We start from the raw sequence: 18,037 nt of genomic DNA on the forward strand, positions 1-18,037 counted from the left end.
GTATACGCCCGGTCTGATTTGCAGGGACAAGGTATCTATTGCTCAAACGCTCCATGTAGAAGCAGTGACAATTCTATAAACTTCTTTAACGAGTAATAATACATATACTAATACAAATATTTGCAATGACCTTCGTTTGGTTTTAAAATATTCCAATAATTATTGATCAAGGAAAACTGATACGTCGGTTAAAACAATCCTTCTCTCCATCAGTGTTCTGCGTGCGTGGGTGCAGTCTGTACGTGCAGACAGTCATGTGTACAGGGGTCAACAAAGGATTCATCCGCTAATTTATTTGTGTGTAACAAGCCTTAAAACATTTCACTTCCTCTACTGAAAAGTCGAATGACTTAATTCTCTGAAACACTGCTTCAGCCGTCATTGAACATTACATGTATATACGATATGTTTCTTTTATTCTTCCTCCAAATTGTGTGAAGACAGCGGTCAATTTGCTAATGTTCGTCTCGGGAAAGGAATGTTTATAGAAACCACACTCGTCTACAAACATTTTTAATATCCATTTGATTTAATTTATTACAATTTATTGTGCTTCTTCCACTTTATGTTTATAGAAATTACATAGTCTGTTGCTGTTGATCACTGGATTGCTTGGTCCAGACTGGATTATTTACAGTCCGCTGTCATATAGCTGGAATATTGCGGAGTGCGACGTAAAACTAAACTCACTCACTCACTGTGGCATTGTAACCTGCGGCGTGATTCGTTGCACATGGCGTCAGTCACCGTTGCCTGACCTAGACTCCATTTTAATGGGTCTGTCTTATCCATCAGTGAGGCTTATAAACAACAAACAAAAAAACAATACGTCCCATGTTACGGAACATCTCCAGCTGGCTGACGTTGGCAGAGGGAATCATTAGTGAAAACCTACGAGGTCTCCAATATGACGACCAATAAGTGCCATTCTAGTTCTGAAGTCCTTATAAAACAATTTAATGAGGTTTTCCGATTCTTAAGTAGTGCTACGGCCTGTCTTCTAAACAGGTGTTGCATTTCAATTCTCTATCTGAGAGGCAAACCGCTACCCGAGGTTGCCCCGACTCCACAGTCAAACCATGACGCACACATTAATGGCCAATTAGATGCATTTCCAGAAACCGTTAATCCTCTCTGCTCTCCCAGATGCTCTTTCCGGCAGAAATATGCTCCAATACACATGTGGCATGAGAAGGGCTTAGCCAGGTCTCCGTGGTATTTGTATACAGATTAGGACGTATCCTGGAATAAGCTCTCTTAAAGACCGAATCTCAAACAACGGACGACACTGCTTTAGCATTGCCCTATCTCACGTCGGCAAGGATCGACCTGCTTGTAAACATATATAACCCATTTTACATTATCAGGCGTTATATTGATGATGTCAGAGCCAGTGCATGTCACTGCACATGCATTTCGTCAACACGGTGTGAGGCATGCTTATCATAAGGAGAGATACGCAGAGCATCCCCATCACAGAGATGTTGCTGATGCAGAGAATCTGTACAGGACTTGAATAACTCCCTGATGAATGTAAACAGTGCGTGGATTGTATGTATGTCAGAACTGCATCCTCAGTGAGAAATGTTCTGCTTGTGAATCATAGTGACTGTCGTACAATCATCTCGTTGGTTTATCAACATGGTTCTTGACAGCTCTAGACAATTCTTATGTGTATCAGAGCACACGAGGGACTCCTCTTTTTAACCCTCTGAAGAACCTATTTGGTGATATACTTTCAAGAGGACACAACAGCTGGTAAAACCACAAGATGCTTTCTTCCTGTTCCAAAGAGCCCTAAAAGGCCTTGCAGACTCACAACTGATTTAATCTGTGGTCATCTCAGTGAGTGAATGAGAGTATATGTGTATGAATTTTATCAGCAACATTCCTGAGATATGGTATTTGAACAAATTGCATCTGAGACAAGCACTTTGAATATTTAAAAAGTTAGAAACAAACAATTCCTTTTAAATTGAAAAGGAGACCCAAGGGGAAGGGGGATTCCTGAACCTTAGGAAACCTAGACTTCCTTCATTTAGAACTTTAGCATTGCAGAAAGGGTTGGGCGGAAGACTGACTGACTGACTGAGTTTAGTTTTACGCGCCGCTTTTAGCAATATTCCAGCAATATCACGGCGGGGGACACCAGAAATGGGCTTAACACATTGTGCCCATGTGGGGAATCGAACCCAGGTCTTCGGCGTGACGAGCCAATGCTTTAACCACTAGGCTACCCCACCGCCCCCTTTTGGGCGGAAGAGAAAACAATGCAGTTGAGGGACTGTGGGACAGACTAGTTGTACCTGTGTGGGGTATATGTGCAGGGGCAAGGGAGAGTTGTAACCTTGGTGCTGGACATGGGAAACTTCATTGCTACTTCATATGATTGGCCAACACAAACAACATTCGGTTGTAAGAAGCAACATATTATTTTGTAAGCATGTACAAAATATAACAATTTAAACAAATCATGAAATCATTAAGCATAAAATGAAAAACTTCAACAATTATCTTCAGTACCCCATACAGTAAAGAAAGAACATAAGGTGTTTGTTGCCTAATACTACTCCAGCAATATTGCAGCTATATGACAGCTTCTGGAGATAATGAAGTCTGTACAAGACAATCAAGGGAACAATATTGTGGGCAAGAGTCGGTATAAATTCACATACAATCAACCAAGTACCCAGCCTGCCCACTGCACAGGTTGTTGAAAATAATTTTTACCCAATATCCACATAGGGGAATCCTCCAACACACAGTTGGTGAAATATCTGGGAACAAAAATGAAGGATGGCATATTTTCATAACATGGCAGTGTTTAAGATCACGCAAAAAATATATTTTCCATGCCGTGATTTGATGTGAAGCTCTTGACTGCACGCAGCAGTAAACCTCCATCTTTGCTTTATTCCTTTTCTTTTTTCCATCAGTATAACTGAAGTGACAGCAATACATTACAATCTGATCCTGTCGACAGCCAGCTGTTTAGACAGAGTACACATTCATGCTGCCAGATTCAGCAACAACACTTGCCTACTGAGACAGCATGGGGTATTCCTGACTATAATGATATCACACCTTGGGCAATCACTTGTGTAAGTGGGTGGCCTCACCTTTAACATCTGTAAAGACGTTCACTGTTTTTTAGCCCAAAATACAAGTTTAGTTGAGGGAGGTCTCCTGATATGGTGAGTGACAGAAACAAGCCTCAAACCTGGGAGATAACATGGAGATGTAACATGGAGACAGGAACCTTTAAAATCTTTCGTTTTGAAAACTTGGTATTCGAAGATTACATTGAAGCTTCTGTGTTGATACATATGCATTAGTCTGTTCCCATTGTTTGTTAACCAGGAGATGTTATCTTGGATGATATCAGATTAAACAGGGTTTGAAGTCTTACCTTCACATACACACATCATTAACAACTGGATCATATGCCAGAATGTTGAAGTCAGGTCGTCCTTTCTCTTATTTCAACAACCAGTATTTACAAGACTGAACTAGATTAATCTTGTGTTTTGCTAGGAGAGTATCAAGTTTTATGTATATTTAGACAAAATTAAACTGTCTTCATAAGGAGATTCATCTCTCGTTCCAGGCAACTCATGTTGAACTTACAGATCACACAAGATCACAAACTAATGCAGAGATTCACTGTTGTACGTCGGACACCTCCTTGCAATGTGAGGTCTATTCACTATCTCTCTGATTTCTCTCGGACATCTCCTTGCAATGTGAGATCTATTCACTATCTCTCTGATTTCTCTCGGATGCCTCTTAGCAATGTGTCACCCATTCACTTCCTCCTTGCCTTCAGTCGAGACAGGACAAGATGGTGGAAGTCAGGGCCAGCAGATGACAAATCAGTCTGTAAACAAAAGCAGGATTATTTATATCACTTTTGAAAGGTCAGTGCTAGTGCTTTGACAAATGTTCACAAAATCAGATCATACCTTTCAGAATATAATCTTTTTCAGATCAATCTTATTTCCTCTTACCTTAATACAGCTTTATCATGAGTAATAATAATAATAATAATAATAATGTGGGTATTTAAATAGCGCTACATCCAGGTACTAATACCCGCTCATAGAGTACTGGGGTTACCTCCAGTGAGTGAGTGAGTGAGTGAGTGAGTGAGTGAGACACTAGTGTCAACTCTATCTGAGAACACTTTTCATTTTTAAATGAGTAGGGCTGCGCAATATAACCGGTTTACCGGTTCAGACATGAAAATGATATGTATTGCAATACGCTGATCGAAAACCGGTATTTTGACATGCATTCGGAAAACTTCGTAACACTCGGAAATCTTCGGATATTGCCTTGTTTCATTTGTGCCAAATATTATTTACATTTTTATTTTGTCAGGATTAAAAGTTTTTATTAAAGCTTAATCAAACATGATGATTTTGTTTTGTTTTTGCTTTATAAATCAAGCATTAACTTGAGTATAAGTAGGTTTTTTTTGTTGAAAATTCTTCTTGCAATATATTGCAATACATATCGCACTATATGCTTTCGCATCGCAATATATCGGAATATGAAAATTCTCTGCAGTACCCACCCCTATAAATGAGTATAGTTACCTGATCCACTGACTGTAGGCTTTCCAGACTGACACTGTTGAGCATATTCTTCAGAAACTGGGCACACTTTGACAGATGGAGCAGAGAAATGGCCTGAGATAAGAACATGTACTTCAGACATAGAGAACAAAACTACATTAAAAAAACAACATGATAAATCAAAGACCTAATTAACACTGGTGATAATGATGATAATGATAATACTGACAATCATATTGACTACTTATACTTGAGAACTTGTCCAGTCATTACTGAACATCACTGATGAACAATTAGCCACTCATATGATACCCAACATAAGGGACCGTTCATAATAAATGGCAAGGGGGGTGATGATTTTTATTCAGAAGCATGTACAATGTGAATGACCCCCCCCTAAAATTTATGTACAAAGTAAGTGACCCCCCTGCATATCATGTACAAAATCAATGACCCCCCTCCTCCTTCCCATATTTTTTAAGCATAATGTTGTAGTATTTTTATGTACAAATTGCTGACCCCTGGTACATGTGTACAAAATTGCTGAGCCCCCATTCCTTCCCAGAACAAAATGGGTGAACTCGACAAAAAAAAAAAACAAAAACAACAACAAACAAACAAAAAAAACCCCAAAAAACAAACCAAAATCCCAAGCCATAAATTATGAACAGTCCCTAATGTGTGAGATTTTAATCTGCATCTGCATTGCCTTGGTTGTAGAAAGTACTCTATCCCTTAGATAACTTACATCTACCAGGACAAACTTGTGACACTTTTTTAACATGACCATTTATTCAGCACTGGTTTTCAGCTGGGGTCCCATCCCCAGATTATCAAAGATAAGTACCTGATGCTTCAGTTGTCATCTAAAATTCTGTAACAGGTAAATTATCAGAACTTGAGCTACATGTATCAGTGCAACTTGTGTCTGTTTCTATGTCACCATTTATAAAACATTTGTGATATGTATTAATCCCATCCCCTGATTATTGATGGCTGCTCCCTGCTGGTATAACCTCCAGTCATCCACCAGATGCCGGTCATGTTACCTGATTCCTGGCGGTGTCTTCGAACTGCCGACACACCTGGTTGTAGGTCTGTATCGCACTGGTCAGAGTGGAGGGAGATGTATCGAACATGTGGCGCGCTTCACTTAGCTGCATATCAGCAACACATCTGAATATACAGGGAACAGTGAGTGAGTGAGTGAGTTTGGTTTGACACCACTTTTAGCAATATTCCAGCAATATCACGACGGGGGACACAAGAAATGGGCTTCACACATTGCGGCCATGTAGGGAATTGAACCCGAGTCTTTGGCGTGATGAGCGAACGCTTTAACCACTAGGCTACCCCACAGTCCCTTACAGTGAACACACTGAGCCACCACCAACCAATTAAGGTATTATACTACATGCAGCCAGTGTAATTGGCGTTATAACCAGGGCAAATGACTTTTTGTTCCAAAAACCTTTGACATATGGCATTATATCCAGGGGCATTATAACCAGGGTGCACTGTATTGGTCTTACTGGACTAAGGCAGTCTTCCTGAATGTCCTTGCCCCATGGGAGGCAACTCTTGTTTCCAACAGATCCATGTCAGCAAGAGAGACCAGGATATAATGATGTGTGGCCATGATGCTTGTCAGCGACATCTGGACATCGGTGAGGCACTGACAGACACAAGTAACACAATCACTAACAAACATAGTACAGTTACCTACAGATGGGTATTACTCAGTGTATAAGCAAGTCTCAAATCAACACCAACCAAGAAACACATATAAACTTTCTTTGACTGATGTAAAAATAATTGTGATGCCACATTATCAGTTTTCTACAAAATAGACTGTCAGGCATATACTACTCAACATTATCTTAGGATCACACCATTCAAAATACCTCTTTTGGTATTCAGCAAATGTTGAGTGGTATATATTGAATTACCATCAGTTTAATGGTTTACAAATTATGGTCAGACAAAATGTCTGGCATGAGTGCTGTTTGCCAGACTCAGAGATATTGTCTCGTGGAGTGACAGTTATCTTCGTCATCTCAGCATCACAAAAGAAACCAAGAACCACCACTTCCAAACTTAAACATTGTACCCATTATTATTATTTATCATAGGATATTTATAAAGCGCACATACCCACGCAACTAGTGCATGCTCAAGGCGCTGTTATTTCCCCCTCGATCATTGGATGTCAATCTCAACGGCACATCGTATTATCAATCTCAACTCCCTGGGGAGTATACAAGTCTTGCAGCCACAAGGCGCACCGAGTCATTGCGGCTTTCTCATCCTAACGAGGTACCCATGTGTGATATAGTGAGGGGTGGGTTAGTGGGTATTTGTCGGAGTCATCAACATATGACCATCCAGTCACCCAACCCCTGAATATATGAACAATCTGTGAAGTACTGGCATTGTGTATTCATAACTTCTAAAAAACCTTAGAATTCATCACCTGATCACTTTGCAGAATGAGGCCCTGCAACATGTATTTACGTCATGTTCAAACTGCCCCGATCAGGAAGAACATTTCAGGTTTTAATAGTTCATTTCTGATAACAATGTAAATAATATTTCATCTCATATTTACAACATTTTCACTCTGGATGTCCTAAGGAAATGATTGAGTTTCCTGTCTGAGAAATCAGTCATATCTATAGAACACATATTACATAATGGAACCAGCTGCAGCAATCTCAACAAGATAGGTGTGGAATTCATGCCCAGTGTAAGTACAAATATTATGACAGATATATCAGGAACAGATCAAGCTCCATACTGCTGTCAAAGTAACAGAGAACAAGTTCTTCCTGTAAAGTAGCCCTTCTTTCTTGTCAGCATGTGATCAGCAACTACCCCACTTCCCCGTGTTTCCACTGCAGGAACCATCCACTGTTGGTGGATTTGCTTTCCTCGCACTTCTTCTGTCGACACAATGCTAATATCTTGAAACCTGACACTAACCTTAGATGGGAGATATTTGGTTTGAGGGCTAATACTTCTCTCTGGGACATCTTCCTTCACAAATCTTATAATACTCCTTCAGGATCCAGTTAGCTTCGTACACCACACTGGTGGAGTTTTTTTCGGTGAGATTATTTTTTTAGTCATGCCTTAAAAACAAGCAATTTTTTGTCCTCTCAAGAAGGAAAGATAGGGTAATGTTTTTTTTAAAACCCCAACATCATGTATCAAGACGTTAAGTGGACAGTTTATTTTTTGGCACACGTGAAGCTAGATTATTTTTTTCAGCAAGTCATTGGCAAGATTATATTTTACAAGAAATCCCTCTAGGAGATAAATTTGACTGTTCCTAATCTGCAGTGTGGTGTTGTGAATTAAGGTCAGGAGAGGACAGATGGGAGGTGAGGCGGGAAGCAAGGAGAAGAGGGAAGTGAGGTGAGGTGAGGTGAGGTGAGAAGAGAGGTGAGGTGAGAAGAGGGGTGAGGTAAAAAGAGTGGAAGCTAGAGGTGAGTGAGAAGACAGGTGAAGTGAGGTGAGGTGAGAAGAGAATTGAGAAGCGAGGTGAGGTGAGAAGAGAGAAGTGAGGTGAGGTGAGAAGAGAGGAGAAGTGAAGTGAGGTGAGAACAGAGAAGAGGGGAGAACAGAGGAGCGAGGTGAGGTGAGAAGAGAGGAGAGGTGAGAACAGAGAAGCGGGGTGAGGTGAAAAGAGAGTAGAAATGAAGTGAGGTGAGAACAGAGAAGTGAGGTGAGGTGAGAACAGAGGAAAGGTGAGAACAGAGAAGTGAGGAGAGGTGAGAACAGAGGAGAAGTGAGGTGAGGTGAGAACAGAGGAGATGTGAGGTGAGGTGAAATGAGAGAAGTGAAGTGAGGTGAGAACAGAGGAAAGGTGAGGTGAGAACAGAGAAGTGAGGTGAGGTGAAAAGTGAGTAGAAGTGAAGTGAGGTGAGAACAGAGGAGAGGTGAGAACAGAGAAGCGAGGTGAGGTGAGAGAGAGAGGTGAGGTGAAAAGAGAGGAGAAGTGAAGTGAGGTGAGAACAGAGGAGAAGTGAGGTGAGAAGCATAATAAGGTGAGGTGAGAAGTGATGTCAAGAGAGGAGAAGAGATGAGAAGAGAGGTATGTGATGTGATTGTGGTTGGATGGGTTGGTGGTTGGATGGAAAGATTGGTAGATGGCTGGATAGCTAGATAGCTGGGTGGATGGACCGAGCACCTGTTTCTCCATCTCAGTGTGTGTATATGCAGCAGCCAGGAACAGCAAGCTCAGCTCGGAGTAGGCAGCCAGCACCTGGGGAGAAGAAAGCACACAGGGCTTTACCTTGAGTCCTGCATTTGAGGGTCCCTGGGACTCATACTCTTATTTTTCAGGGGTCCTGGACAACAAAAAGGGGGTCCCAGACAATTATATATTATTATTGATACTGTTATTGTATTGTGTATCATGATCATCACATTAATTGTTACAGTAATTAAATTGCAAATACTACCATAACCCAGCTGGTAGCAAACTCAGTGATAACCTATTGTTACTTGATTGGATTTTTTACAAAAAAGTATTGGGACTTTTTCTGCATCCCTGTGGACGCTCTAATAAATTTAGTTGCGTCCATTGTCAATTTTTATGAGTATAGGACGCAGGAATTCGCATCCTTTAAATCCCTGAGCATAGCTCTACAAATGGCCTCTTTAGTGTTTCCGTGGTTTGTAAACCACCAGTCCCACAGGCCCCTATCTCCAACGGCAAGCATATGGTACTGGGGTGATCGTCTACTAATGTCTTTTCAAGCCACATTCAACAATATCCTCATCTCAGAAGCATCAATAATCAGACCGGGGCAGGCAAAACGTGGTTCGAAAACACAAGCGATGTTCCATGCCATGTCAACAAACACAATAGACACAAAAAACACATTTGGTCAAATCAGACTGTGATTCCTATTTCAGCCGGCTGATGACAAGCAAGGGATGCTAAGTACTAGTGTTGGGAATTGGTTGAAATCTAACAATTTATGACTGGTTCATTACCAATGAGCAATCATAAAAAAAATTGGTTAGCGGTATTTTTCAGATTTTCCAATTCAGGTTGTTATTGCAGATAAGTATAACATGATGGAACTTGCTACTTTAAAGTGATGACGAAATTTCCTGTACATAAACTTCCTGGAGTCTTCAAGACATATTAGGTCATGACTTTCAGTAAGTGAAGTGAGTTTTCTGAGAATTAAACAAGTTTTCAGGCCCTAACAACTTAGACATGTTTCATTGTCAAATGTTTCAAACACAAATACAGTAGTTCCAAAATCGCTTGTGTTCGATTATGAGAAAATGTGATCGATTGCTTGGTTGTTTGGTCACTGTCACCAATCTTCGATTATTTCAATTAATCGGGAACACCACTACTAGGTACATATGATCAGATAGCCAAGTCACTGTACAAGCACCATGGATGCCCTCCACCTGATCCACAGTCGACACACATTGTAACCACCCAGTCCACACTAGTCATCTCGTACAACATGCCAAGTGTTCCCTGATGGCAGTAACAATGAAAATACACCATCCCTTCCTCCAGTGTGGATGTAGCAGAGTTCCAAACAACAGCTTGTTATAATTAGAAATCACCTTTACATACAGTATAACTACAAACTTTCATGCAAAAGTTTTGTTCACTGAAAGCAGTTTCTCATATCTAGGCTTGTCAAAATTCCAGCTTTGTTATATTTCTTAACAATGTACACACAAAATTTACATTAACTTTGAAACAGGCAATATTGTACTTAGTGACAAAGAGGAATACTTATTTACCAGTACAGCTATTTCAGGGGCGGATACAGAGTTTTGAGAAAGGGGGTGGTGTGTGTGTGTGTGTGTGTGTGTGTGTGTGTGCGCATGCATGCGAGCACACCCACCTCTGGATCTGCGAATGTATTTCAACACCAGTCAAAATGGGACAAATCTTACAATATATTCAACTATATCTGAATTCATCTTACTGTATAAATCAAAATTGTAATGGCAGACATTACTATACAGGAACTAATTTACCTCGACCTGACCACAGAGAGTCGATGCAATGATGCAAGATCCTGTGGAGGTTAGTAAGCACAAGCCCTGATGGCTTGTCCTTCCTCACCAGCTGTCTTCCTGTACACCCTCATTAGCTGTCCCCCCTGCCCTCTCCCCCCTCCCCCTTGATCCTCACACAGGGAGCAGCTCCACTTCTACTACATGACATTTTCCACACAACTCACATGGCTGTCTCTCAATCAAACACATTTCTAAACAATTAAAATCCTAGTGACGTCTGCGTCACAGGCACGGTTGTATCCAGAGCCTGATGTCTTCGTCAAAGTAGTGCTTTCACACACATTCCTATTAATCAATGAAACATTTTTTTTTAATGAAAAAATTGAAACATATAGGTGTGTAATCAACATTATATCTTGAGTGAATTACTGTTCACTTAGATGAAAAGTCAATACAGAGCTCCAGATAAGATTTAGCTCATGTGGGTACTGTACCCACTGTATATTTTTGGAGTGGGTATTATGACTGTTGAGTGGGTATTTCATTTTCCGTTACCCACTGCTTTCAAATATGTGCGTATTTCAGTCATTTTACTCACCTAAATATTATATCATTGAGTAAGTTTACTAAGCAGGTATGTTCTGCCTCATGTCATACCTAATCAAAACCAACTTAAATATAATGGAAATGATTTCATAAAAAATCACTCATCCTATACTGACAGTACAACATTAGTCCTATACTAACAGTACAACTTGATATCAATCGATGTCTTTTTCATTATGCAAGCTCTTTTTATAAATATATTCTGTACGCATTTGTTTTAAACTTTTTGCGTATCTAATATTTTAAATGCGTAATTGGTACGCAACAATTATTTTTCAATGCGTAATTGGAAATTTTCTATGCGCATTTTACCCGGAAACGCAGCTTATCTGGGCCTCTGGTCAATATATCCATAACTACAATGTTAGATATTCCTTGTTTTCATAGAAAATGCAAAAGTAGAATAATGAAATTTATGGAAAATTTTAGAAAATACCCTTTCAGATGTCATCAAATAAATTTACTTTAGCATTTTATTTGTCCAATATATAATCACTATTGAATTATATAATGGACTAACATCTGAAATTTTGGAACAAACATTAATTGATGTGTGAAAAATAGCAGATTTATCTTGATGGATTTCATTTATTTAATCCATTTAAACTTTATTGAAAACATTCAAACTCTGAATGTGTACCCAGAATGACAAATTTATATTGAAGGCATCAAAGAATTGTTCTTAGAAAACGTTTCAGAATATCCACTTTACCGGATCCAACCCTGAAAACATGTGTTAACGATCAGTCACCTTTTCCCTCCCGACCATGCTTGATACACTTTAAAGCCAACATAGTCAAAGTTACATTTGTTTACAAAATAAATTGAATAATGTTTGCCAGTTTGTAGAACATGTTTGTGGTAATTAGGGAAACAGTTCCATCTCAGCGTAACCAGCACCACATGGAAGTCGGTGCAGGTCCCCTCAGCTACACACACCTTCCCCTCACACCAACATCAAAGGAAACATCCACCTACATGGAACATAGCAGTTTTCAATATCCATATAGGACACCTGAATTTAAGTTTTGATTTTTAATTTTTCAGGCAAAATCTTTGAAATCCAAACCAGAATTCTAAGAAAGCGATTTAAACTGTGTGAAATTTACGCTGGCCCTGTGGTCCCTGGCTAGTAAAAATTCATCAGGACCACTAAATGAAACGTTTGCAGTGGTTCTGGTGGCCAGTGAATTTTGTATCGATAGTTAAATAAATCTTTGAATGTTGTTTTGGACCAGTGACTGACTGACTGAGTTTGGTTTTACGCCGCTTTTAGCAATGATCCAGCAACATCTCGGCGGGGGACACCAGAAATGGGCTTCACACAATGTACCCATGTGGGGATTCGAACCTGGGTCTTCGGCGTGACGAGCAAACACTTTAACCACTAGGCTACCCCACCGCCCTTTGGACCAGTGAAGTACAGACAGGACCACTAATTATTGTCCACTCAATGGTCCTGTGGTCTAGTGGGATATTTTGAAAGGTTTCTTTCCCTGCAGTCACTCAATATCCTCAGCACAATTGACCCGTCTTCCTTTTTGAATGAAAAAGTAATCAGTTACACAAATTCAGCTCAGGTTTTGGTTATGAAACCTAAAGTTTGTTTAGCTTCCCAAAAACCACGATCCTCAAAGATCAGTTAAACACTTTTCTAACATTTTTCACTCAAACTAACTTCCTAAAGGCCATTCATACTATTGAACCAGTTGAACTGATCATTTTTCAAACTTGAAGCCTTATGTTTTATTAACAAGACAAAATATCACGTGTAGCATTAGTTTCATTAGTAACACATGTAAAAAACAAATTATAAAAAGAGATGATCTTTGGCGACTGGTGTTAATCTATCACTTTAACAGGGCTTGAATATTGATATTACATCCCCTGCAGAGAAGTGAGTACTTAGCAGCAAACATATATCTCATTTAATTAAGCTAATACTTCCTAAAAATTATAATGCGATACAATGAGAAATTTCTTTTAAATGTAGATGTTCAATGTTGATTAGCTGTGTACTTCAGCACAGGTTGAAGAGTTGTAAATTATCATCGAGGTAATGTAAACAGGCTTTGCTTGATGAGTGTGTGGGAGAAATCGAGCTGTTTGATCATGCACTGTCTTACCTCACCTCCTCAGAAGATGAGTGAAAAATGTGGCCAGAAGATGTAAAGACTAAACTCTATTAACCTTCGGAGACTGGGAGAACTCCCACCAATGTTTAAGTCTTATGTCTGTGTGTTGCAGAAGAGTACAAGAAAAATAACCCAGAAGGAAATACAATGTCGACAAAAAAGTCTTATTGGAGTCTTGTCTGACTGGGAGATAACAGTCTGTGATGTCAACATTATTACAGTTGTATCTGAGTGGGAGAGAACAGTCTGATGTGATGTCAACATTATTACAGTTACATCTGAGTGAGAGAGTGGAATCGAATCCATTGTGCTGTTGTCAACATTATAACATAACTTGTTTAAGTGGCATTTTTAGAAGTTGAGACGTACAATATGGAACACGTTTTTATGGATAACAACTTCTTTATTTCGTGAGTGCGACGTTTCGATACAGATTCTTGTACCGTTGTCAAGCAGTAGTCTTGCTTGACAATGGTACAAGACAACGGTACAAGAATCTGTATCGAAACGTCGCACTCCCGAAATAAAGAAGTTGTTATCCATAAAAACGTGTTCCATATTGAACAGTATTACAGTTGCATCTGAGTGAGAGAGTGGATTCCATTGTGCTGTTGTCAACATTATTACAGTGGTATCTGGATGAGAATGGAGTCTGCTCTGATATCAACATTTATACTACAGTTGTATCTGAGTGGGAGAGTAGAGCCTGCTGTGCTGTTAAGGGTGGGGTGGAACTTACACACACTGAATCACACCAACAACTAAGACTCACTCTCACCTCTTGGTCGGCACTGGACTGGCACAGCACACCAGTCACAGCTTTCATGTTACCCTGGCCACGCAGTCCCAGTGAGAAGAGCGCGGCCCCACATAACCAGGTTGGAGCAATGCAGGGACAGAAGGCCTGTGTCTCAATACATCTGAAAGCAAAATGAACACATTTGATACCAGACTTAAATGAACTCTCTGGGAAAGTCATCGGTATTTCATTTTCAGGAAATGTAATTTGGTACATATAATGTATGCCACTAACTGAAATCTGCAGGAATATAGCAAAATTGATTTTTTTTTAACAAACATTGATTTCTTCTTTTTATCCTTTCTCTAAATTACAGTGTCTTCAGATCCACAAACCAAGTAAAGAGACACTTGTTATGTTGCTGTTATAATGCTGCGGTGGGCAAGCTGGCTAAGGCGCCAGGCTAGTAATCCAGCGAGCTTGGATGTGCCGGGATCGAGCCCACCTGTGACCGGGTGTAAAAAACCTTGGAGTCAACTTTGTGTGCAGACTCTTTCAGTGTTGTCACAACTCCTAGTTTACAGTACACAACCCTGTGCACTTACAAGAACCCACAAATGTGTTGGTATATGACCAGATGGTGGCCACAGGAATACATGCAAACTCCTAGTTGCGGGTACAGCAACGTGCAGTAAAGTTGGACAAAGTGCTGTGACTATGTGTCCCAGTCCATCCAGCTGTCAATAGGTACCTCGTAAGGATGGAAAAGCCACATTAACTCGGTGCGCCTAGTAGGTAGCAAGAGTTGTATGCTCCCCAGGGAGTTGAGATTGAAAAATATGATGTGCTTTTGTGATGAATATCCAATGATCGAGGGAAAACAAAGTGCCTTTGAGCAGTTGTACTTGATATCGGCGCTATACAAATGTTTGTATGTATGTATGTATGAAATTAACCTGGCACAGATGAAAGTTTGTTTTTGTTAAAGATATTCCAAGGATTATTCTATAAATATTCATTCTTTAAATCCTTCTGAAAAAGCACACTGCACACTCAGCCGACATTTGATTAAATCTATGTTCAGAACTTTACCACTTGACAATATTTCCAGCACATCACAGCATATTAAAAGGGTGATCATAAAGTGCAAATCTTACAAAACATGTTCATCTGAGTTTATTCGGTGATAACAAACTCTGGTCACTTGAAGCAATAAATAAAGGTACTTGGTGTACGCTATCACAAACTTCTTGAAATTCTTTAAGTGGAAATGGCTAATTCAGGTTTCCGTTTCTCTCCTTTCAAAGCACAGCAAGTGCTGGACCACTTTAAAAAGTCCAGGGCGAAAACATACACACATCTTACAATTTCACATGGATTAGTCTAATTAGGAGCTGTAAACACAAGTTGGTAAACACAAGTATGTGTACTTCAAAAGATGCAGGAACTAGTTGATCTTTCATCAGTTCGCTGTTGTTGTACAGTTCATTCACATCTAATACAAGTACGTAGATTTCAGATGCCTGTCACATAAAACAAGCATTGCACATACTGAAATTAATCCAGAAATTAAAGGAGACAATTTATGGATGTCAACTTCTTTATTTTGCGGGACATGACGTTTCGGAGTATATTGTTTCTCCATCATCAGGTGAATGAACTCTCTTTGAAAATCTCTCAAAATAAAGAGCCAGTGAGTGAGTGAGTTTATTTTTATGCTGCACTCAGCAATATTCCAGCTATATGACGGCGGTCTGTAAATAATCGAGTCTGGACCAGACAATCCAGTGATCAACAGCATGAGCATCGACCTGCGCAATTGGGAACTGATGACATGTATCAACTAAGCCATCAAGCCTGACCACCCGATCCCGTTAGTCGTCTCTTACGACAAGCATGGGTTACTGAAGGTTTATTCTAACCCGGACCTTCAAGGGTACTCGAAATAAAGAAGTTGACATCCATAAATTCTCGCCCTGATGTATCACTCCAATATGCTGTTCAAAGGCGCTATACTGAAATAACATTGGACTATGATCTACAAATATTTTAGAGTTAGTGTTTTATACAGTGAACGTCACGATTATCCAAAATTTATTTATGTTTATGATCAGGATCTGACATTTTTCTTGTTTCAAGGATGAACACGCAAAGTCATTTAACCAAAATTCTTTTCATATTTTTTAATAAACCTTGTAATTGTTGCAAGCCTAATTATCAAGCTTAAGCTACAAATCATATTTCCTCTTTTCATTGATTCTTGTTGGCCACTGTGCCCAGACTGAGGCAATCCCATCTGACTAGGACTGATAAGACGTTTTTAACAAGGACGTGGTTTCCAACTGCCAATGTATTCAGATATCCGAGTGAATTTGTCTGTATACTTGAGCATAACTGTTTTTATAAAATCATATAAAAGATAATTGAAATAATGTTAGTTTCATGTATAATGTTGAAATACTAAACTTTGTACTTATTTCACCTGCTAATCCCACAGTTTCAGCCTGAATTGACTCTTCAGTGAGCGAGTGTGTCAGGTTTTTCTTACGGTTCCTTTCAGGTATTTCGAGGCGAGCCAGCTTAATGTGGAACTAAGTAATACAGATTTCAGATCGGGAATTCAAACACAAGACAGTAGGTTTCTGTTGGCATGATAAAGGGATGTAACTCTAGATGACTTTAGACAACTGGAACACTTTTGGTTCAGCAAGTAAGAATCAGTTGCTGGGATTGACATGACTGCTTGTGAGATAGTGCAAAGACAAGCGAGTCAGTTAAAGATGTTGAGTTAAATATGGTTAAATCATTGTTTTTATACCGTTCTCTCACTGAACAGTTTAGCGTGGGAATAACCATACCAGGGCGAAGATGAGGAGCCATGCTTTTCAGCAAAAAGTCAGCCATGATAAAATAATGGTCAATTGTATATATTGTAGGATTAAATACATGTGTCACTTTTTGACATATGAACATCTCAGGAATAAAACAGAAAAATGTTGCCACTACTGGTTTTAGGGATTCTGGATTGGGAGCTAATATATGGCAGAAGGTTCTGGAGTAACATATCAGATTCAGGTACTCACTTTTCTGTCCAGGCTACAGTACTGAAGTAGGCAGCAAAGACAGAGTTGTCTCCCTTCACTCCGCTTGCATGGAGCACTGACGTGATGGTTGTCCAGTGTACCTGGCAGAGTGAGTGAGTGAGTTAGTGAGTGAGTGATGTGGAGTCTTCAATGAATGTCAATGGTTAAATGAATAAATAGATAACATGGTGGTTGAGTGAGTGAGTGAGTGAATCTGGGTTAGATTTTAAGTGTATGGCAGGCAGTGATTTTTTGAGTGACTGAGTATGTGGGTCTGCGGTTTAGTGACTTGGTTTCTTTTAAGTGAGTGAGTGAGTGAGTTTAGTTTAACGCCGCACTCAGCAATATTCCTGCTCTATGGCAGCGGTCTGTAAATAATTGAGTCTGGACCAGACAATCCAGTGATCAACAGCATGAGCATCGATCTGTGCAATTGGGAACCGAAGACATGTGTCAACCAAGTCAGCGAGCCTGACCACCCGATCCCGTTAGTCGCGCCTCTTACGACAAGCATAGTCGCCTTTTATGGCAAGCACATGGGTTGCTGAAGACCTATTCTACCCCAGCATCTTCATGGGACTTCTATTAAGTGTATCATGTATTAACATTGTGCATAGATTTGAATATACTTGTAAATATCTGACCTATCAACACTACACAATGAATGATACTCTATTTAAATCATCAGACTATCCAAACTTGAACAGACATCAGATAAAGAAAGTCAAACACAAACAGCCTATTCCAGCTTTGTGACAATAGAGTTTGACTTTATCTTTACATAATAGAGTCTGAAACACAAGCAACAACCCTCCATCAGAGTAAGTTGACACATAAGGAGTCCGGCCACAATGTGATAAACTAATTCTCTTTTAAGTCATCTTACTTCCA

At 39.7% G+C, this 18,037-nt stretch overlaps 1 protein-coding gene across 1 annotated transcript in view; it reads right to left on the reverse strand.

The window, feature by feature from the left end:
- Window positions 1-2,411: 2,411 nt before the first annotated feature.
- The window catches only part of LOC124260412 (Fanconi anemia group A protein-like), a 31,582-nt gene continuing 15,956 nt past the window's right edge, over window positions 2,412-18,037 (reverse strand). Inside the window, exons 9-15 of the mRNA XM_046694715.1 lie at window positions 17,147-17,247; window positions 14,103-14,244; window positions 8,770-8,844; window positions 6,110-6,252; window positions 5,627-5,753; window positions 4,599-4,691; window positions 2,412-3,877 (exon numbers count right to left, since the gene is read on the reverse strand). Coding sequence (XP_046550671.1) covers window positions 3,806-3,877; window positions 4,599-4,691; window positions 5,627-5,753; window positions 6,110-6,252; window positions 8,770-8,844; window positions 14,103-14,244; window positions 17,147-17,247 — 753 coding nt within the window. The 3' untranslated portion in view covers window positions 2,412-3,805. The remainder of the gene's footprint in view (window positions 3,878-4,598; window positions 4,692-5,626; window positions 5,754-6,109; window positions 6,253-8,769; window positions 8,845-14,102; window positions 14,245-17,146; window positions 17,248-18,037) is intronic.

Source organism: Haliotis rubra, unplaced genomic scaffold (assembly GCF_003918875.1).
Source record: "Haliotis rubra isolate DU_JTF1 unplaced genomic scaffold, ASM391887v1 Scf761, whole genome shotgun sequence".
NCBI lineage: Eukaryota > Metazoa > Mollusca > Gastropoda > Lepetellida > Haliotidae > Haliotis > Haliotis rubra.